The sequence below is a fragment of the Xyrauchen texanus genome, chromosome 7, assembly GCF_025860055.1.
Source record: "Xyrauchen texanus isolate HMW12.3.18 chromosome 7, RBS_HiC_50CHRs, whole genome shotgun sequence".
NCBI lineage: Eukaryota > Metazoa > Chordata > Actinopteri > Cypriniformes > Catostomidae > Xyrauchen > Xyrauchen texanus.
Window position 1 is genome coordinate 42,956,498 of NC_068282.1, and position 23,455 is coordinate 42,979,952.

A 23,455-nucleotide genomic window follows, 5' to 3' on the forward strand; every position below is an offset into this window, starting at 1 on the left:
ACATTATGGCGACCATGAGGAGGTTAACCCAAAGTGACTCTACCCATCCTAGCAACTGGGCCAATTGGTTGCTTAGGAAGCCTTGTGTGGGTCACTCGGCACGCCCTGGATTCTAACTTGCGATTCCAGGTGTGGTAGTCAGCGTCTTTACTTGCCGAGCTACCGAGGCCCCCCAACTGTATGTTCTTTATTAGAATGCAAGGCCACCTGGTTATAGATATCCAAGTTCTTTTCATTAAAGGAAATAAAGGTGTGCTAGAAAAATTTACAAATGCACCACAGGGGGAAGTTGTCAACAGAGTAAATGTAAAATAAATTAAAATCTAATAAACCCAGATGTTTAGAAATAATAGAATAAGAAAACTGCAAAATAATAAATTTTATCTAAACCAAGTCTATCTAGAAATCAATATCTATAAATTATCAACTTTGTCTAGAAAGTTCTCTTGTATATCAAAACAATGTGTGTATATTCATAAACCCCTGCAGATAGAGACGTGCCCTCTATTGGTTCACACTAAGCACGTCAGTACACTTGAAACACGTCACAGAACAAAGCAATAATTAGCAATCTATCTGAATCATCATGCCAAAATGAGCGGCGGATGTTTGATTCTCCCAAATATAGCCTCTCCATGATTTGAAGTGAAGCAACCGTAACTGTTAAGTAACTAATGATTTTTATGGGTAAAAAGAAAGGAGACGGTTCATCAACATGCACACGCTGAGGCCAGTTATGGTCTTAAGCCGGTGTATACCTGCATGATAGACAAAGTGGTGACAGTGTGAATATAAGATACATTCACACCGTGTACAATCGTACTGGGAATATTACCGCTGTCTATAATATCAGTCTCAGTGTTGTTAAACTGTCATGTTCATTTGGAGCGTGCCGATCGGGAGCAGCTTTATGACAAGCACTATGAATTCTTTTTTATCTTCCTTATTCAGCCTTTGGTGGATTTACAACATATCTTAACTATAGCATTTGCAATATATATATATATATGTATATACAGTGAGGAAAATAAGTATTTGAACACCCTGCTATTTTGCAAGTTCTCCCACTTAGAAATCATGGAGGGGTCTGAAATTGTCATCGTAGGTGCATGTCCACTGTGAGAGACATAATCTAAAAAAACCAATCCAGAAATCACAATGTATGATTTTTTAACTATTTATTTGTATGATACAGCTGCAAATAAGTATTTGAACACCTGAGAAAATCAATGTTAATATTTGGTACAGTAGCCTTTGTTTGCAATTACAGAGGTCAAACGTTTCCTGTAGTTTTTCACCAGGTTTGCACACACTGCAGGAGGGATTTTGGCCCACTCCTCCACACAGATCTTCTCTAGATCAGTCAGGTTTCTGGGCTGTCGCTGAGAAACACGGAGTTTGAGCTCCTTCCAAAGATTCTCTATTGGGTTTAGGTCTGGAGACTGGCTAGGCCACGCCAGAACCTTGATATGCTTCTTACAGAGCCACTCCTTGGTTATCCTGGCTGTCTGCTTCGGGTCATTGTCATGTTGCAAGACCCAGCCTCGACCAATCTTCAATGCTCTAACTGAGGGAAGGATGTTGTTCCCCAAAATCTCGCCATACATGGCCCCGGTCATCCTCTCCTTAATACAGTGCAGTCGCCCTGTCCCATGTGCAGAAAAACACCCCCAAAGCATGATGCTACCACCCCCATGCTTCACAGTAGGGATGGTGTTCTTGGGATGGTACTCATCACTCTTCTTCCTCCAAACACGGTTAGTGGAATTATGACCAAAAAGTTCTATTTTGGTCTCATCTGACCACATGACTTTCTCCCATGGCTCCTCTGGATCATCCAAATGGTCATTGGCAAACTTAAGACGGGCCTTGACATGTGCTGGTTTAAGCAGGGGAACCTTCCGTGCCATGCATGATTTCAAACCATGACGTCTTAGTGTATTACCAACAGTAACCTTGGAAGCGGTGGTCCCAGCTCTTTTCAGGTCATTGACCAGCTCCTCCCGTGTAGTTCTGGGCTGATTTCTCACCTTTCTTAGAATCATTGAGACCCCACGAGGTGAGATCTTGCATGGAGCCCCAGTCCGAGGGAGACTGACAGTCATGTTTAGCTTCTTCCATTTTCTAATGATTGCTCCAACAGTGGACCTTTTTTCACCAAGCTGCTTGGCAATTTCCCGTAGCCCTTTCCAGCCTTGTGGAGGTGTACAATTTTGTCTCTAGTGTCTTTGGACAGCTCTTTGGTCTTGGCCATGTTAGTAGTTGGATTCTTACTGATTGTATGGGGTGGACAGGTGTCTTTATGCAGCTAACGACCTCAAACAGGTGCATCTAATTTAGGATAATAAATGGAGTGGAGGTGGACATTTTAAAGGCAGACTAACAGGTCTTTGAGGGTCAGAATTCTAGCTGATAGACAGGTGTTCAAATACTTATTTGCAGCTGTATCATACAAATAAATAGTTAAAAAATCATACATTGTGATTTCTGGATTTTTTTTTTAGATTATGTCTCTCACAGTGGACATGCACCTACGATGACAATTTCAGACCCCTCCATGATTTCTAAGTGGGAGAACTTGCAAAATAGCAGGGTGTTCAAATACTTATTTTCCTCACTGTGTATATATATATATATATATATATATATATATATTATTTTGATTTTTTATGTGCAAAATCTCTGAAAATGTCTCAATTTGACCATTTGAAGCAATTAAGATCAATGTGTGAGCTGCACACCATTGGTGAGGTAGTAAAAATTGTAAATACTTTTTTTTTTAAAACATATCTTGTTCATTTTAAGAGTATAAAACAATAGAAACATTACAAGAACAAACAGTAATGAACCTGAAATCAACAGCAATGACACTACTAGATCAAAGCTAACAGCTCAAAACTCTGACACAATTATTTTAACCATTACTACTTAGTAATAGACCATGATCTATTCTTTAGCTTAAGTGCATATCTTACTGTTCTAACATAAAAGGAGCACATGCTCATGTTCATCTGTGAGACTATTGCGTTTTGGTGTAAGAATATGATGATATCGATTGAAAATGATCAATACATTTTTAACTTACGGTCAGAGAGCAAGACAAAGAGACCCAAGAGCAGAGGAACAGTTCAAACGATTTATTAACAATAAATTATAACTTTGCTGGTGAAGACTGGAGATCCCGGCACCGGCTGCATTTGAGGGAAGGAGTTTTGGGGATGAGTGCTTGCCGTAGCAGCACAATGGGCAGATCCGTAAAGTGTGTTCTCGTAGAAAAGTGTGTGCATTGTGGAAGTCAGGAGCAGATCGCTCCTGTGGGAAATTATGGGAGGAGAATGAAATAAGCTCCCTTTGAGAACCAGTCCACTACATTCAAAATTACTGTGTTGCCATGGGAGGGGGGGAGACCAGTTACAAAATCCATGGCTATGTGCAACCAGGGTCTCGAACAGACAGACAGTGGTTAGAGGAGCACGGTTGGGGGGGGTTACAGGAGGTCTTATTAGTTGCACAGATGGGGCAAGTGGCCACAAACCGGCATACATCCTGCGCAAGCGATGGCCATCAGAAAAGCTGTCTAATGAGCATTGGAGTACGAGTCGCCCCTGGATAACAAGCGACGTTGGATGAGTGACTGCACTGTAGGACGTACGTCCGAACGGATCGCGGAACAAATAACCAAACGTGGGGTGAGGTGTTTTGTAGCACAACATGGACTTTAGACTCCACCACCCAGGATACCATGCCCACCACCTCGAGTGGTGGGTAGCATGATATCCGGTGGAACGGTGAAGGACTCGACTTCAAACATGGATGTTCTAAGAGCCTGGGCGATACGAAAGGATAAAATGAAAGCAAGTGAAAAATAATGCCCAGCAAGCCTGTCTAGAGTGGAGGCATTTGTCGCCAAATCCACTCACAAGCAGCAGCCAGGGTGCCAAGCGTGATTGCATAATCTGAGACTTGATCTCCTTGAGACAGTACGAATTCGTCCCTCGCTGACTCCTGACCTGAACCAAGCGATTAAAAACTCGGCGGAGCTCTGTGGAGAAGGTGTGCGGCAAGAATGTCTGTTGTCCCACATGACAGTCCTCCATTCACCGGCCCTTCCGGTGAGAAATGTGATCACACACTTCATAGTCTACAATGGGAAGGCAGAGTACGGTAACATGAATAACATGGAACATTGTGAAAGGAATGCACTACAGGATCCCGCTTCACCTGAATATGGGGATGGAGGAGGGATACGAGCCTCTGAATGCCCAGAAACAAGGGGAACAGAAGGAGCCCGTGAGGGTGCGTCCAGGAAGGGACAAGCATCAGGAGGTAGGCGGAGTTGTTGAACAATAGAGGTGAGCTCAGCGAGCTGCGATGCAATCATCTCCAAATGCGGAGATTTGATCCTGCTGACATACCAGTAAGGCTCCCTGCTGAGAGAGGGTGGAGCGAAGAGTAGATTCCTCCACTGGGTCCATACTTGGCAAGATTGTACTGTCACAGAGCGAGACAAAGAAACCCAAGAGCAGTTCAAAGGATTTATTAACAATAAATGATAACTTTAACTGTCCTGGCAAAGAATGGAGATCCTGGTATGAGCTGCAATTGTGGGAAGGATTTTTAGGAATGAGTGCACAATGGGCAGATCCGTGAAAAGTGTGTTCATAGACAAGTGTGTGCATTGTGGAACTGGGGAGCAGATTCGTAGGAATCCTCTGTAGAAGTGTAGTGAGGTGCAGAGAACAACACCCAGAAGATTGGAAGGCAATCACTTTCCCGACACGCAGGCAGAGACAAGGAATCCTCCATTGAAGATTTGTGAGCACAGAGAACAAGTGTACAGCAAGCTTGAAGGTATCCACATGAGGGAGAGAAAATAACAAAACGCAAAATAAACCGACAAACTCACCGGAACCGTGACATTTACTGCCATTACCTAGTTAATATGTATTCAATAAAAAAGTAACTGTAGTCCAATTACAAGTATTTTAAATGGCATTCAATAAAATGACAAATTCTGGATTTTTGTAATCCGATTACATAATCCAGCACTGTTTGAGAGTTAAGTAATGTAGTTTTTCATGAGAGCAGTATCTAAATATGAACAGACAATGGCTTAAAAAAAGCAGGAGGCATATGCAATAACTGTTGCTGCTAATTATGATGTCTCATATTTGTCCCGTATTCATGAAAGACATTCACTACCTTATGTTGTTGTTGTAGCTCACAACTGGTGTGCTTTGTGCATTTCTTGGGGTGGTAAAGCCAATGTCTGTATTATACAGGGTTCGTACAGCTTTGTAAGAGTGAAAAAAAAGCATTCTCAAGGTACCTTAATCATGTTGTTCAAGCACCTCGAAGCTTTAATTTTTATCCAATTCAAAAAATTACTTCACAAAATGCTATGATCAAAAAGCATCCTCTGTGATTTAAAACATTGCCCTATCTATAAAAATTAAAGTTAAGAAATCCTTTAAACCCACAGACAGCTAATACCGTAATCCACGATTACAACCAAAGTCTTGCATTAACACACAGATGTGGTTGGAAACACTGGTTATCTATAGGGCCTTGAATGACCATGGGGGGAAACAACCCTGGTTACTGTAGTTACTTATTTATTTCCATGTAGAAAATGAAAAGAAATATAAAATAGATTTAAGAAAGTTTGTGTGCATGTGTGTTTTTTTTACTTCAAATAAAAGCTAAAATTCTACAACTGATATTTTGTTCCCAGCTATTTGAAAAAAAAAGCTAAAAAGGAAGACTGCTTTGAAAAATACAAGCTATTCAGTGACAAGATATAAGATGCATGTGGAATCTCACCTCTAAACATGCACATCTGCAGCAGAAATAAATGTAGTGTGATGGAATTGGTTTCCCCCACACTGGAATAAGATGTGACAAATATCAGACCGATTTGAAGAATATCATGTTATTATAAATATTATTCAGTATAATAGTGATTCAACCTGTTCTCATAGCTAAAATATATCAAAGATAAATGTATACACCCAAGCTGGGGCACACGTTCAACAAGGCCTTTGAACATGCAACACTGCTTATCAGTTTCTGCAAGTTTAAAATAATCAAGTCATGTTTTCCATTTAATGAGTTCATGGATGAATCATATTTATGAATACATATTTGGGTTTATCATATTAAAACTGGTAAATTTAACAACATATCAATACATAAACAATGAATAAACAACAATGTTTACTTACAAATTAAACAAAATGTATGTAAAATGTCATAAAGGGACATCTGTGATATTTAATAAGCAAACAGTAAAAATATATTACTGTATCGTAATATTAAATTATTATTATTGAATATGTTCATTTTATTGTATAAAAACGGTAATATTGCTGTCGTAATTTCATTACAATCACAAAGCATTGGCCGTATTAAACCCTCAAACCTTTATTTATGGTAAACTGAAGACATTTGAATTTCTTGCTTAGTTTTTTTTTTAAGCATGCTCGTTATTTACAATGAGGTGAAATGCCACTTCCTCCTCTTCAGTGCCCCAGTGTCACATTATTACAAGAATGTATTGAATTCCATGAAAATAAAGTTATTTCGTAGCACTTTGCGTTCTCAACGCACATTATAGTAAAAACGCACCACACACACTGGCAAACCAAACTCAAGAGTCAGAACACTCCCAAGATAGATGGCGTTTGTGTGGGCTGTTCGTGAGCTGATGAGACAGTGGACATTTGAAACCAGTGGCCATGCTTGTCTTGAACATGTTAATCCAGACTATAAATACATTTATTTAATACAATTGCAGCCTTTTGGGGGTTTTAATAAATCGCACTGGGCCACATAACGATTTCAATTTTATTATGATTAATTCAGGCCAAGATTTTACATATTTAATTTATCACATACGTTGACTTTCTGCCCTACTTAAAAATTCTTATTGTATTACTGATTGTAAATACAAGTATACAGAGTACAAGATTGTAAAAAATAAATTCAAGTTTTAACTAAATCTTTGTCTCATCTTATATCATATTGGCTTAGTGTTGATAAGTGCCAACATCCATTGACGTCTTTTTATTTATTTTTTTCTTCTTTTTTTTCCCCCTCGCACACTTGTTGTTGATCGCTCTTCCACACAGTTATTTTATGTCACCTCTTCCAGCCAGCTGTCACTGAAATGGGACTCCAGCATGTTGATGGAAGCAGGAGATGAAAATATACTTTCTTTGGTGCCAATCTACTACGGTGGAGACATGCACAACTTCTGTGTACGCACAACTTCAAAATAAGATGCGGAGTGGCGCAAGTGTGCTCCAGAGACACCACAAACATATACAGACTGTATAATATCTATTTAAAATTCAAAATAATTTTAGATCTTTTATAACTGTGAACCACCTAAGGAAAATTCATGCATTTTCAAAGAATACATTCAAATTCAAGCATATTTCAAACCTTGAAAACCTGACTGGGAAAATCAAGCATTTTCACAAAAGAGGTTTGCACTGCTTTGGCTGCCCTGTAACACACACACACACACACGCGCACACACACGCACACACGCACACGCACACGCACGCACACGCACACGCACACGCACGCACACGCACACACACGCCCACGCACACGCCCACGCACACACACACACACACACACGCACACACGCGCACACACACATATTTATTCTTTCATCACATTCCCAGAGGGTCAGAAGATTACATACACTTTGTTAGTATTTGATAGCATTGCCTTTAAATTGTTAAACTTTGGTCAAACATTTTGGGTAGCCTTCCACAAGCTGGAATTTTGGCCCATTCCTCAAGACAGAACAGGTATTTTGAGTCAAGTTTGTAGACTTCCTTGCTCGTACATGCTTTTTCAGTTCTGCCCACACATTTTCAATAGGATTGAGGTGAGAGCTTTGTGATGGCCATTCCAATATCTTGACATTGTTGTCCTTAAGCCATTTTGCCACAACTTTGGAGGTATGCTTGTGGTGATTGTCCATTTGGAAGACTCATTTGCAACCGAGCTTCAACTTCCTGCTTTATTATATCCACATAATTTTCCTTCCTCATGATGCCATCTTTTTTGGGAAGTGCACAGTACCTCCTACAGCAAAGCACCCCCACAACATGATGCTGCCACCCCCATACTTTACGGTAGGGATGGTGTTCTTCGGCTTGCATACCTCACCCTTTTTTCTCCAAACATAATGATGGTCATTATGGCCAAACAGTAAAATTTTGTTTCATCAGACCAGAGGACATTTCTCCAAAAAGTAAGATCTTTGTCCCCATGTGCACTTGCAAACTGAAGTCTGGCTTTTTTATGGGAGATATAGAGCAGTGGCTTCTTCCTTGCTGAGCAGCCTTTCAGGTTATGATGATATAGGACATGTATAATTGTGGATATAGATACATGTCTACCTGTTTCCTCCAGCATCTTCACAAGGTCCTTTGCTGTTGTTCTGGGCTTGATTTGAACGTTTCACACCAAACTACACTCACCTACAGGATTATTAGGAACACCATACTAATACTGTGTTTGACCCCCTTTCGCCTTCAGAACTGCCTTAATTCTACGTGGCATTGATTCAACAAGGTGCTGAAAGCATTCTTTAGAAATGTTGGCCCATATTGATAGGATAGCATCTTGCAGTTGATGGAGATTTGTGGGATGCACATCCAGGGCACGAAGCTCCCGTTCCACCACATCCCAAAGATGCTCTATTGGGTTGAGATCTGGTGACTGTGGGGGCCATTTTAGTACAGTGAACTCATTGTCGTGTTCAAGAAACCAATTTGAAATGATTCGAGCTTTGTGACATGGTGCATTATCCTGCTGGAAGTAGCCATCAGAGGATGGGTACATGGTGGCCATAAAGGGATGGACATGGTCAGAAACAATGCTCAGGTAGGCCCTGGCATTTAAACGATGCCCAATTGGCACTAAGGGGCCTAAAGTGTGCCAAGAAAACACACACCATTACACCACCACCAGCAGCCTGCACAGTGGTAACTGTGGCATGATGGCATGATGGATCCATGTTCTCATTCTGTTTACGCCAAATTCTGACTCTACCATCTGAATGTCTCAACAGAAATCGAGACTCATCAGACCAGGCAACATTTTTCCAGTCTTCAACTGTCCAATTTTGGTGAGCTCTTGCCAATTGTAGCCTCTTTTTCCTATTTGTAGTGGAGATGAGTGGTACCCGGTGGGGTCTTCTGCTGTTGTAGCCCATCCGCCTCAAGGTTGTGCATGTTGTGGCTTCACAAATGCTTTGCTGCATACCTCGGTTGTAACGAGTGGTTATTTCAGGCAAAGTTGATCTTCTATCCGCTTGAATCAGTCGGCCCATTCTCCTCTGACCTCTAGCATCAACAAGGCATTTTCGCCCACAGGACTGCCGCATACTGGATGTTTTTCCCTTTTCACACCATTCTTTGTAAACCCTAGAAATGGTTGTGCGTGAAAATCCCAGTAACTGAGCAGATTGTGAAATACTCAGACTGGCCCGTCTGCCACCAACAACCATGCCACGCTCAAAATTGCTTAAATCACCTTTCTTTCCCATTCTGACATTCAGTTTGGAGTTCAGGAGATTGTCTTGACCAGGACCACACCCTTAAATGCATTGAAGCAACTGCCATGTGATTGGTTGATTAGATAATTTCATTAATGAGAAATTGAACAGGTGTTCCTAACAATCCTTTAGGTGAGTGTATGTTCATCTCTAGGAGACATAATGCATCTCCTTCCTGAGCAATATGAAGGCTGACAGTACCATGGTGTTTATACTTTGGTACTTTTGTTCGTACAGATGAACGTGGTACCTTCAGGCATTTGGAAATTGCTCCCAAGGGTGAACTAGACTTGTGGTGGTCCACAATAATTTTTTTTCTGAGGTCTTGGCTGATTTATTTTGCTTTTCCCATGAAGTCAAGAGGCACGGAGTTTGATGATAGGTCTTAAAATACATCCACAGATACCCACCAATTGAGTCCAATTAGTAAATTAGCCTATCAGAAGCTAATTGCCTAAAAGCTTGGCATTATATAATTGCATTTTCCAAGCTGCTTAAAGGCACAGCTAACTTAGTGTATGTAAACTTCTGACTCACTGGAATTGTGATATAGTCAATTAAACATGAAACAATCTGTCTGTAAATAATTGTTGGAAAAATTACTTATGTCATGCACAAAGTAGATGTCCTAAAAGACTTGCCAAAACTATATTTTGCTAATATAAAATCTGTTGAGTGGCTAAAAAAATTTGTTTTAATGACTTCAACTGTGTGTGTGTGTGTGTGTGTGTGTGTGTGTGTGTGTGTGTCTACAGTTGTGGCGAAAAATATTGGCACCCTTGGTAAATAAGAGCAAAGAAGGCTGTGAAAAAAAATCTGGATCGTTTATCCTTTTGATCTTTCATTCACAAAAATCTAATCTTTAATTGAAGAAAAACAATTGAAAGAGGGGATATAGTTCATTATTAAATAAATATTTTTCTCCAAAACACGTTGGCTACAATTACTGGCACCCCTATAAATTATTATGAGTAAAATATATCTAAAGTATATTCCGATTCATATTTGAAATTTTTTAGAGCAACTGGCTAGGAAGATGAAATTGTTCAGCCATGACTTCCTGTTTCAAAGGGGTATAAATATAAGGTAACACACATGCCAAATTCTCTTAATCATCAATCACAGTGGGTTAGACTAAAGAATATAAGGTTCTTGCAGGTGCGGCAAAAGGTTGCTGAGCTTCACAAAATGGGAAGTGACTAAAAGAAAATTGCCAAAGCATTGAAAATACCCATTTCCACCATCAGGGCAATAAATAACATAGTCACATTTTCCCCGCAGCCACCTTATCTGTGACCATCAGTGGGAGAAAACAATAGCGGTGAATGGAAAAACACCCATAAAACGATATCAAGAAATGCTTTTGATCCAGGCCAAGTCCCAGGAAAGGTGTTTACAGATCACACAAATATTTCCAAATTTTACTTTTGCAAACATTGAAATATATTTTATCCACTATTTATCTCCGTATGCCGGCGAGTCTGAGGTGTGACCCGTGAGTTCACATGCCTACCGGTTCATCATCATAGACATCTCTCATTCAGACGTTAAGAATGTTTGTTGTTTTCTGCTCTGATTTGGTCACAATATAACAAAATGTCTGTGATGATCCTATCTGTATGAATTTAAGAGCTGTTGGTCCTCGGTGGAGGACAGCAGGACCAAATCTTCTGAATAAAGCAGAGTAAGTGGGTTCTGCAGAATGTCTAAATTCCTGTGCCAGTTCATTGATGTGTATATTGAAGTGTACTGGCCTTAAACAACTGCCCTGTAGTACACTTACGTGTATATTGATTTAATTATGTTTTCTGTTTCCCTGTTTTAAAATCAATGTGCAAACCCTCATTTCAACTTGAATTAAGGACTGTTAAACAGTTACACTGTTGACATAGGTAAACAGTGTAAAGATTTTGCTTTAACTTTGGTTGATGTGAATGTGCAAGGTGTACTGATGGGAAGATACACTCACCTAAAGGATTATTAGGAACACCTGATCAATTTCTCATTAATGCAATTATCTAATCAACCAATCACATGGCAGTTGCTTCAATGCATTTAGGGGTGTGGTCCTGGTCAAGACAATCTCCTGAACTCCAAACTGAATGTCAGAATGGGAAAGAAAGGTGATTTAAGCAATTTTGAGCGTGGCATGGTTGTTGGTGCCAGACGGGCCGGTCTGAGTATTTCACAATCTGCTCAGTTACTGGGATTTTCACGCACAACCATTTCTAGGGTTTACAAAGAATGGTGTGAAAAGGAAAAACATCCAGTATGCGGCAGTCCTGTGGGCTGAAAATGCCTTGTTGATGCTAGAGGTCAGAGGAGAATGGGCCGACTGATTCAAGCGGATAGAAGAGCAACTTTGCCTGAAATAACCACTCGTTACAACCGAGGTATGCAGCAAAGCATTTGTGAAGCCAGAACACGCACAACCTTGAGGCGGATGGGCTACAACAACAGAAGACCCCACCGGGTACCACTCATCTCCACTACAAATAGGAAAAAGAGGCTACAATTTGCAAGAGCTCACCAAAATTGGACAGTTGAAGACTGGAAAAATGTTGCCTGGTCTGATGAGTCTCGATTTCTCTTGAGACATTCAGATGGTAGAGTCAGAATTTGGCGTAAACAGAATGAGAACATGGATCCATCATGCCTTGTTACCACTGTGCAGGCTGGTGGTGGTGGTGTAATGATGTTTTCTTGGCACACTTTAGGCCCCTCAGTGCCAATTGGGCATCGTTTAAATGCCACGGCCTACCTGAGCATTGTTTCTGACCATGTCCATCCCTTTATGGCCACCATGTACCCATCCTCTGATGGCTACTTCCAGCAGGATAATGCACCATGTCACAAAGCTTGAATCATTTCAAATTGGTTTCTTGAACATGACAATGAGTTCACTGTACTAAAATGGCCCCCACAGTCACCAGATCTCAACCCAATAGAGCATCTTTGGGATGTGGTGGAACGGGAGCTTCGTGCCCTGGATGTGCATCCCACAAATCTCAATCAACTGCAAGATGCTATCCTATCAATATGGGCCAACATTTCTAAAGAATGCTTTCAGCACCTTGTTGAATCAATGCCACGTAGAATTAAGGCAGTTCTGAAGGCGAAAGGGGGTCAAACACAGTATTAGTATGGTGTTCCTAATAATCCTTTAGGTGAGTGTATTTTGGTTAGAAATCAGTTTAACATTTATTCAGCACACTTCTGTCTCTGAGGAAAGTGAGAGATACTGCAGAGGATTTTACTTCAAATGCGGTTAACATAAATTCAACAGTAGTTAGCCGGGTCAAACCTTTCTCTGCCCTTTATGACTTAGGGCAAATTCCCTATGCCCTACTCACTCCAAAGGACAGTGCTGTTGATGAGGGCACTCTGTTAGGAAGGGAACATTCATACAGTAATGCCAAGGTCACTTCAGTCTTGTGGAAGCTCCTTTGTGAAAAAGATTTTCTTTTCCTTACTTTAGTTTGGAACGACACTTCGAGTGGCGTCCCCTTCTCGCAGTGCCACTTCAAGGGCACAAAAATGTAGTATGGAAAACGCCCTTAGATAATAAGACATTGGTTTCAGAGTTTTGATTCAGGCTGATAGAATATGTGCATCAGAGGAAGAAATAGGAACGTTCAACATAAGTGGGTCAGAGAAAGAGTTTTTATCCAAGCTTATAGTGGCATCCATCATCCTTAAATGGAAGTTTGGACCACCAGGACTCTTCCTAGAGCTGGCCGCCCGGCCAAACTGAGTGATCGGGGGAGAAGGGTCTTAGACAGGGAAGTGACCAAGAACCCAATGGTCACTCTGACAGAGCTCCAGCATTTCTCTGTGGAGAGAGGAGAACCTTCCAGAAGAACAACCATCTCTGTAGCACTCCACCAATCAGGCCTGTATGGTAGAGTGGCCAGACGGAAGACACTCCTCAGTAAAAGGCACATGACAGCCTGCCTGGGGTTTGCCAAAAGGCACCTGAAGGACTCTCAGACCATGAGAAACAAAATTCTTTGGTCTGATGAAACAAAGATTGAACCCTTTGGCCTGAATGGCAAGCGTCATGTCTGGAGGAAACCAGGCACTGCTCATTACCTGGCCAATACCATCCCTACAGTGAAGCATGGTGGTGGCAGCATCATGCTGTGGGGATGTTTTTCAGTGGCAGGAACTGGGAGACTAGTCTTGATCGAGGGAAAGATGAATGCAGCAATGTACATAGACATCCTTGATGAAAACCTGCTCCAGAGCTCTCTGGACCTCAGACTGGGTTGAAGGTTCATCTTCCAACAGGATAACGACCCCAAGCACACAGCCAAGATAACAAAGGAGTGCTACGGGACAACTCTGTGAATGTTCTTGAGTGGCCCAGCCAGAGCCCAGACTTGAACCTGATTGAACATCTCTGGAGAGATCTGAAAATGGCTGTGCACCGACGCTTCCCATCCAACCTGACCAACTTGAGAGGTCCTGCAAAGAAGAATGGGAGAAACTGCCCAAAAATAGGTGTGCCAAGCTTGTAGCATCATACACAAAAATACTTAAGGCTGTAACTGGTGCCAAAGGTGCTTCAACAAAGTATTGAGAAAAGGCTGTGAATACTTATGTACATGTGATTTTTTTGCTTTCACGTTGTCATTATGGGGTATTGTTTGTAGAATTTTTAGGAAAATAATGAATTTAATCCATTTTGGAATAAGGCTGTAATGTAACAAAATGTGGAAAAAGTGAAGTGCTGTGAATACTTTATGGATGGATGGATGGATGGATGGATGGATGGATGGATGGATGGATGGATGGATGGATGGATGGATGGATGGATGGATGGATGGATGGATGGATGGATGGATGGATGGATGGATGGATGGATGGATGGATGGATGGATGGATGGATGGATGGATGGATGGATGGATGGATGGATGGATGGATGGATGGATGGATGGATGGATGGATGGATGGATGGATCAAAACTAATTTACTCACACACATGATGTATTTTCCTGGACAATGAAAGACTGTTGAACACACATTTTAATTGCACATAATGTTTTTTCTCCAGTTTAATTTAAATTATTAGTTAAAATAAATTTCAAATAAAGTTCAAAACAAGGTGTCTTGCTTTATTGTGTAGGCTTGACCCTAACCCTGCTTAACAAAAATCCAACCAGCGGTAATACTGGTGTTCGTTGGTTTCCTGAGGTGGGTTTTTTTTTTTTGCGACCAACCAACCAATCAAAACTTGGTCGACGATAACTCTTCTCATCGACTAACGTAAGGCCGATTATTAGGGGGCAGCCCTAGTTCAATTCTTGCTAATTTTCAGACCAGTGATTTGTGGTTAAGACCATTAACAGATTAATGTTTTGCCGTATTGGGCTTGGCCCATTTTTCTTTTTTGCCCAGGAGTGTACCCAGTATATACACTGGTCAGCCACAACATTAAAACCACATGCCTAATATTGTGTAGGTCCCCCTCGTGTCACCAAAACTGCGCAAACTTGCATCTCAAAATATTATTCTGAGATGATATTTTTTTCTCCACAATTGTACAGAGCGGTTATCGGTTATTGATGGAAATACCTTGATGAGAGAGGTCAGAAAATGGCCAGACTGGTTCGAACTGACAAAGTCTACGGTAACTCAGATAACCACTCTGTGCAATTGTGGTGAGAAGAATAGCAGTTGTGAGCAGTTTTGGTGGCACAAGGAGGACCTACACAATATTAGGCAGGTGGTTTTGGGCTAATTGGTGTGTGTGTGTGTGTGTGTGTGTGTGTATGTATATAGAATCATAGCTGTACAATTATTATTATTCCTAACAGCAGACCACTATTAATATCATTACACTGTGATTTATTCCTATATCTCGCTATCCCACCTTTTTACTTCCATTGCTCCATCCCAAGAGTGACAACATATGTTACTTTTTAGTGTTTGCTTATATTTCACGATAAATTGATGGATTAAAGACCCCATTTTTCACAAATGCCTAAAACTTTTGCACAGTCCTTTATGTCCCAACCCACCTTCCAGTTTCAATAGGAACAGGAATGGGAACACAGAAAATAAAGCTGTTAGTCACAGTTTGTGGTCTTTAAAGGAAGTTAAATCTGTTGTGTCAGATTCACTGTATTTTGCATTTAAGCATGCAAATGATTGAAGTGTGTTGCACTTTAACAGATGTCGTGCAACAAATTCTAGCATATTTTTTTTAATCTTTGATTCTTTTCATTATGTTGGGTCTTTCTTGGTATAAAAATGCCTTTATTCTGCAGTGTGCATGCTTAGCATTTTATTTTAATATTTGTTCTGTTTTTTTGGATGAACCATTTTTGGCATTAACAAATGAAGATGTCTTTTCAGCTGAAAATATTAATTTTGAGGACACTAAAAGGTTAAAGTCTAAAATGTCTGCTGTGCATAATGTACTTTAACTCTTCTGCTTATTTCAGCTTTAACAGCAAAAACAAGTCAAGAGACATTTCTGAAAGGCTATATCTACCATCAGGACAACTAGAGTGCATTTTATCTCTATAGTAGCAATAAAACGCTATCTCTCGATGTAGTGACACATACATACAGTACAGTAGATCAAAGCGGAAATCTACAGTGTGCACAGAACGCTGTGCAATCATCAGTTATCCCCATACAGGAAATGCTATGCACCATGGAAACTGAAAACAGAAGTATGCAATCTGAGGTTGTTAAAAGAGGTAAAATTGTTGTTGTATTGGTGCTGCAGCAGTTTAATACAAGCTAACACAAGATAGCACTGGCGGATTGATCATCAAACCGAATTCTCCTCCTTTATACACTTACATGTCATATTATCAATATGCATCACTAAAACTTAAGGAATATTTGAGCATTTGCAACACTTGTTTAAAGTAATGAAAAAACACTTTTTCCCTAAATATGGGTAAAAATAATACATAACAGTAGCTAACACTACAGCAACAATTAGACACAACTGTAAGTAAGCTATTTGTAGGTTGATTACCATGCTAATGGCAGATGGAGGGACTAATTGGGAAAACTGTTTGAAAACGGTCATTATTTTCACAGTTCTTTTTGCCGATGCTAGTGGTGCAGAAAGTACATACTTGGACTTTAACATAAATGTGCACACACAGTCTGTGAATTAAAAATGTTCTTGGAACCAACTGAGTAAGTACAAAAAGGAATGGGAAAAGGGAACGCCAATGTGGAAGTATTCCAGGAACAATGGACAGAGAGAGAATGTAAACAAACAAACACACACACAGGCACATATGTACACAAACAGCTTCAAAGGAGACAAGTAACCTCCAAGGTTAACACTGACATTCTCAAGAAGGGTGTGTGTGTTTGGGCTGAATACTAAATGATTATTTGTGTGCATAAGTGTTTAAGACATGACTTTGGTGACCGTGTGTGGGCTGTATGATGCATCGGAGGCAAATTGTGTGCGTGCAAAGTGTGTGTTAGTGGTAGACCGTATGATCATTAATTTTTTTATCTTGTTAGTGGTATGATGATATTATTATTTGGAACCCAATGAAGTGTGGGTGTGTGTGCAGATACATTAGTGAAATTCCATCCCATGACGCAACCTATTTAACACAAGTGTGACCCGATGTGCCTGGCAGCAAAATGGGGTTAGGGCGAGCAAGCGAGATCACACCTTAAGCTGCTGAAGTCTCAGTCTTTCATCCTCTTTCTCTCTTCTGATTCGCTCTTGTTCCTCCTGTATCTGCCTTTTCTCCTGAGAGCAAAGAATATGACAGACTTAACAATATGCTTGATTAAAACACACCTCAGAATGCTGGTACAAACATCCCAATCTATACGAACAGCACAACAATCATACAGGTACTGTGTTAATTTATATATCCATAATCGGGATAACGGTATATATGGGGATACTAATTTATAGATTTTTTTATATTGCCTATAACTTTAAACAGATAGGGTTAGAAAGTGATTTAATCACACTCAAATCATGCTAATATGTATATTGTTCACATCATGTGGCTATACTTTTATAACAATGTGCATTTATGGACTGGCCCCATTCAATTCCATTGTAACTGCCTTAATGTAACTGTGATTATTGCTTTGATTTAACAAACAAGTTAAAAAAAAATGTTGTGTGGTAAATCAACATTATGCCACATGTGCTGTTGATCCATGTCAGTGGAAGAGCGGGCCAGTATTGAGATAAAAAAAAAAAAGGGATGAGCGTTCGACATGTCTCACCCCCCACTTCCTGTTTCAGTAGGAAATATGTAATAGAACTGTGAAATAGAATCGTGTTCGTCAAGGCACTACATTGCAACTTTACATTTTGAATTTCTAACATAAAAGAAAACAAGCATTTCAAAGCTGACAACATCATGAGAAGGAATGCTTGACCGCACTTGAAAAACAACAGTCCACGACCAGGTGTTGAAGCTCTTGGGTGCAGAGTCATTGCTGTTGTCTGGTGTAGTTTTACCTGATCTGAACAGACTCCATCACACTTAATAATTCAGAGGCCACAGAAAGCTTTGTGAATACAGCTAACACCAGTTTCCATGCCTGTGTGTGTGGCTAAGAGAGACAAACTAACAGTCTATTTAAAACTGACAGTCTATTTGCTATTGTTATAATGCATTTTTCTATTGAAAGAACAATCTGTAACTGCTACCATTGGAAGTACACTGATATTGCAATAAAAACTGTTGTCAAACAGCACTATATAATAAAGTGATGGATGGATATGTCTATATGTTTCTAAACTAGTAGTAATACTATTTTCAGGGCTTAAGTGGAGCTGTCATTGCAATAAATTAATCCACTGCACACTGTGAGCAGGTTCGCCTGATATGTTGTATAATGATGAAAGGTCTTCTGTGTTACGTACCGCTATAGCCTGCAGTCTCTGCTGGTACGTCTCTGCTTCATGTTCCATTTTGAACCTACAATAAAAGAGACGTATAAATTATCATGTTTTTATATTGGATTCTTGAGTTTATTTAAACAGAGCATTAAACACTTTCCAATAAGCTGTAAGCTCAAAGCTAGACTTCAACAAGAGAAAAAAGGGAGAATATCTTTGAATTCTACTTTATTTTAATGGAAAAACACAGAAGTGGTCCATGTGACTCGTGTCATCTTCCAAGTCTTCTGCTCGTTCACAGTGGCTTGCATGTGTTCACTCAAAAACTTGCGCTGTTTAGTGCTCAAAACAATGCACGTTCTGTTTAAAATAATAACATTTCTCACCAAAACCTACTGTGGGTATAAAAACTTGGAATATTTTGCATGAGTTGAATGGCCAAATTTTATGGTAATTTTAGGTCCTTTATGCTTTAAATGTAGTCACTATCAAGTACCATTGGGACCAAATATTCATTAAAACGTCTCCTTTTGTGTTCCATATAAGAAAAAAAGTCATATCGGTTTGATACAACAATAGGGTAATTTAATTATGACAGAATTTTTCATTTTGGGTGAACTACTCCTTTAAATTTGGGAAAAATATACATTTCACTTTTAAATATATATCCTACATTCTTTGGAAATTATTTCATCATTCTAACTGTCATGTATTGCCTGAAGCTCTAACAGAATACAAATGGTTCAATGCAACAATTTCACTTTCAGCGCTGAGAAAAGAAGCCTGTGTGTTCCTTTCAGCATGCACATACAAATACCAATGTCTGATCCTTGTTGATGTTAATACCTGGAACACCCTGCAACAGGGAGTGAAGGAAAAAATATGGGTGTGTAAAATAAATATATGGAAGTGCAAAGGATAAACAGAATAAACATGCCACCTTTCTTTGATTTTCTGCCAATGAATATAGCATAACCAGTCAATACAGGATGATTTAGGAAAATTGTTGAACCAAAAATGAAAATTCATTATGCACTCATCACAACAACAAACAGTCATTGATTACTGTATTGTATTTTTATATATACATACATACATACATACATACATACCGATAGTCATTGGCAAAATTTAAGCAGTTTAGCAGAGTAAATGAGAAAAGCAGTGATGTTATTTTCACGAAAAATCACTTGAGTCAAAGATAATTTTATTTTATTTTTAGTGATCAAGTTATCCAGTCAATGATCCAGTGGCATCAGTTACTGTAACAGTTGACTAGAGGGGAAGATTATCAGCGAATAATGTTTATTACACAAAACTATTGTATGGCTTCATAAGGCTTGTTACTGTATATAGCACACAAGTCATCTTTAATGATACTTTTAAAATGCTTTTTTCTTTTTTTGGAGCTTGACAGCCATAGTCCTCATTCACATGAAATAGAAAAGAGTGTTCAGACTTTCTCCTTAGCAGTTCCATGGAAGAAAGGATTATCATACTGATTTGGATGACGCAACTGAGTAAATAATGACAGAATAATTTTTTGGGGGGTGACTTATCCCTTTAAATAGAATTACATTTTTAATAAGCAGTGAGGTGCTTGATTTGACACCAGTTTTTGAGACCCCTGGCTTTGTTTCATAAAGAATCTCAAGACTTATAAACTCCATGTCAAACGAGGCATTGACTGTGACAAAGAACTTTTCAATAATTCTCCTGTGCTTTGTGAAGTGAGATATATCCTTTCACCAGGACAGAAAGCGTTTACTCATCTTCTTCCCCAAGGCTAATGGGAAACTTCCAAATGTCCACGAGGGGAAGAGTCGGGCTCATCAGAGTTCTGGAGACAAACTTTTCCAAGAACAACACCAAGGAATAAACACAAATGTGCCTTTGATTATTCACTCTCTTCAGGTCTCAAAGTGTGGTACTAATTCAAATGTGAAGCTCTGCCAATCCATCAGGCACAAAAATGAGAGAAGATAATAAGGACAAAGAGAGGGACTGAGCAAATGAGAGAAGGCGAGAAAAATATAGACTCCTTCGCTTTCTACTTTGTACGCTTTATTCTAAGGTGTGTTCTTCCAAGCTGTTGTTATAGTTACATGCTGCCCTCTACAAAAACACAATGACATGAACACCAGCTGTGCCATTAGATGTACACAAAAAAAGTTGCATAATATAATATTCCATTAGACTGTCTTTAGCTTTGCTTACGGTGTGCATAACACTGCCTCCAGAGGCTTGTACAGTGGGCACTATGCATGACGGGTGTATCACTTCATGCACCAATTAGCCTCACTAACAAGTGGTTTCTTGAGGCCACACAGCTGTTTAGTTCCAATCCTGCAAGTTCTCATGCATTGTGCATGTGGAAATGGCCTTACTTTCACTATTACACTTTCAATGAACATAGCCGTAAGTTCTACTGATGATTTATCATGATGTGACTTCAAGCATTTTTAGTAATCTCCGATCACGATAATTCAAGATTTTTTCCCGACCACATTTCTTCTGCGAATCTCCTCATTGACAACAATGGTATCATACATTTTACTACTTTAGCTAAAATCAAGCCATAAATAAACAAATAAAATGGAAATAAAATTATGTATTTTTAGCTTCTCCGCATGCATGTTGTAGAATATATAAACGGATTGGACTTAGCATTACAATGCATCTAATTCTTATATACAGCAATGCTATCAGTCGATTAATTTAAAATCGTAACTTAAATCACATAATTTATCGTAGTTAATCACAATTAATCGCCGATTATGAAAGTGCTGAAATTTGACTAAATATACTTTTATCAAAATGCATGACATAGAAAAGAAAACAATACGTAACAATAAAGGCTTTATTAACATTTTCCAAACAAAGCCTTCCACAGTATTACGATAGAAATGCACTAAAATATCACCAATTCAAGTAATATAAAACATTTCCCAAAGTCTGAGTGGGAGTTTGACTAATTGAAAGAACTAGTCCCCATATAGGTTGCATATTCATTGCAATGGGCATTAAATCTCTTAAATTCTCATCCTCCACAATTTTAATCACCCGGCAGACTGTGGCTATTTGCTTTTGTTCGTGAAGCTGCATTCATGCTTTGCGTCAGGATCAAGTGCCGCTTTGAACTCCACATGAAAAGCGCTTGCATACAAAAACATCTCATTCTACATTGTGGTGATCAGCTCTGAGTGGATGCCAGAGCATTGCTATGGGTTTTGAGTGGTTGCTTACCTGCCCAACTTATTAGAAAAGTAATTGCACTCCATTCAGGATTTGAGGTACAAGACAAGTTACAAGTTTAATACTTGTGTTTGGGCATTTTGATAAAACCCTAAGTATGATCAATACTTGGCAAACACCACCAATAGCTTGAATATTAACCAGGGATGTCAATTTTCATAATCAATTTTCGTGGAAAATAACCATCAATTAATCATTAATGTAAACATCACAAAATGCACTCGAGTACACCGAATAATACGGTAGCAAAAAAAGTATGTGCACTCTTTGGAATTAGCAGGTCATGTGAGATGTGATCTCATCTTTGTCAAAGTCACAAGTGTAGAAAAACACAATGTGCTTAAGCTAACAACACACAAACCATTATAATTTCATATCTATATTGAACAAACACCATTAAACATTCACAGTGCTGTGGAAAAGTAAGTGAACCCTTAGATTTAATAACTGGTCGATCTTAACAAAAATGAGCTTTTCTCGATTGACTGCAGATAGTTAGTCACATTTCTGCATGGGTGAACTCTTTGATCTGCGTTTAGTAACACATCATGAATAATCAAGCTAATAAGGCTGTCAACCAAGTCACAAATGCCGTCAACGCAATGATCAAAACAGAGAGTAGAGAGCAGCCACGCAGAAGCTTTTAAGTATGCACCTCTGGCGTGTATGACACACTTCCCTGCACTGGCCTACATGCTTTCTGATCTTGTTCTCTCCATTTTCAAGAAGCAATGGAGAATGCTCCTGTGGTTTATCTCATTGCTGAGTGAGATGTTGTCAGCTGTGACTGTGCAATTCCTCACATCAATGGTGATAGACAATGTGCTTCATAAGTGCTTATAGAAAATGCTTGGAATGGTTTCCCCCAGTCTGTTAGTATGGTATAATATTTCAGATATACAGTATTTCAGATAAACCTGCACCTAAACAGCACGCAATAACATTGATTGATTGATTGATTGCTTTATATGTCAGTCAGATGGCTCTTTCTGTCAAAAGCTGGCTCTACACTATCTGGTTTTTTCAATGATTTTCAGGTGCTGGCTTCATTAACAAATCACCAGCCAGGCAGAGGGATACAGAGCAGCCATTAGCACCTCTCAGCGGAAGGTGTTAATCACTTGACCGTCAAGACTCCCTGCTGAGTTAATGGCTTCAAGCACTGAAAAGACACGTGTTTTGTTTGAATAATTTTTTTTTTCTCTCGATCCATGAAGAAAATGCAACTATTTTAGCCCATTTTGGAACAATCAAGCAAGCTACAGGTCTGAAAACATCCCAAATATCTATTGCAATAACAATTTTACTCAAGTTGCTATTTTGTCAGGGAAAGATAGTTGTGGTGAGTTAGTTATGTGTGTCACCCCTCCACCATTTTTAATTGCTAATGTGTCATACCTCTGACTGAAGAGAGTGAGATCTCAGCAAAACAGTCTGCATGTGTGACACGCTCAGCCAAAACAATAGCACCTAGCCATCCAGTGCAGACACGAAAGCTGCAATAAGAAGTTCTGGCTATGCGAGAATATCTTCCGTAAGGCCTATGATTGCTTTAAATACATGATCAATAAAGTCACATACAACAGTGACAATATAATAAACCTTTTTTAAATTAGCTAAAATTAAAGTGTGCAAATTGCATTTAAAATCTGATTTAAACATACAGTGGCAACACGTTGCTGGGAGACCAGCACCCACAACAAAACATAAGCTGGTTAACCCGCTTCATTAGAAAGACCAAACTGGTCGACCAGCTTTACCA

The 23,455-nt window shown here is 39.5% G+C and overlaps 1 protein-coding gene across 2 annotated transcripts in view; it reads right to left on the reverse strand.

The window, feature by feature from the left end:
* Positions 1-23,455, reverse strand: part of palm3 (paralemmin 3) — an 85,792-nt gene that overhangs the window by 11,995 nt on the left and 50,342 nt on the right. For both annotated transcript variants that reach the window (XM_052129922.1, XM_052129923.1), the window contains 2 exons: positions 18,463-18,517; positions 17,242-17,322 (listed from right to left, as the gene is read on the reverse strand). In XM_052129922.1, the coding sequence (XP_051985882.1) occupies positions 17,242-17,322; positions 18,463-18,510 (129 nt within the window). In that variant the 5' untranslated portion in view covers positions 18,511-18,517. The remainder of the gene's footprint in view (positions 1-17,241; positions 17,323-18,462; positions 18,518-23,455) is intronic.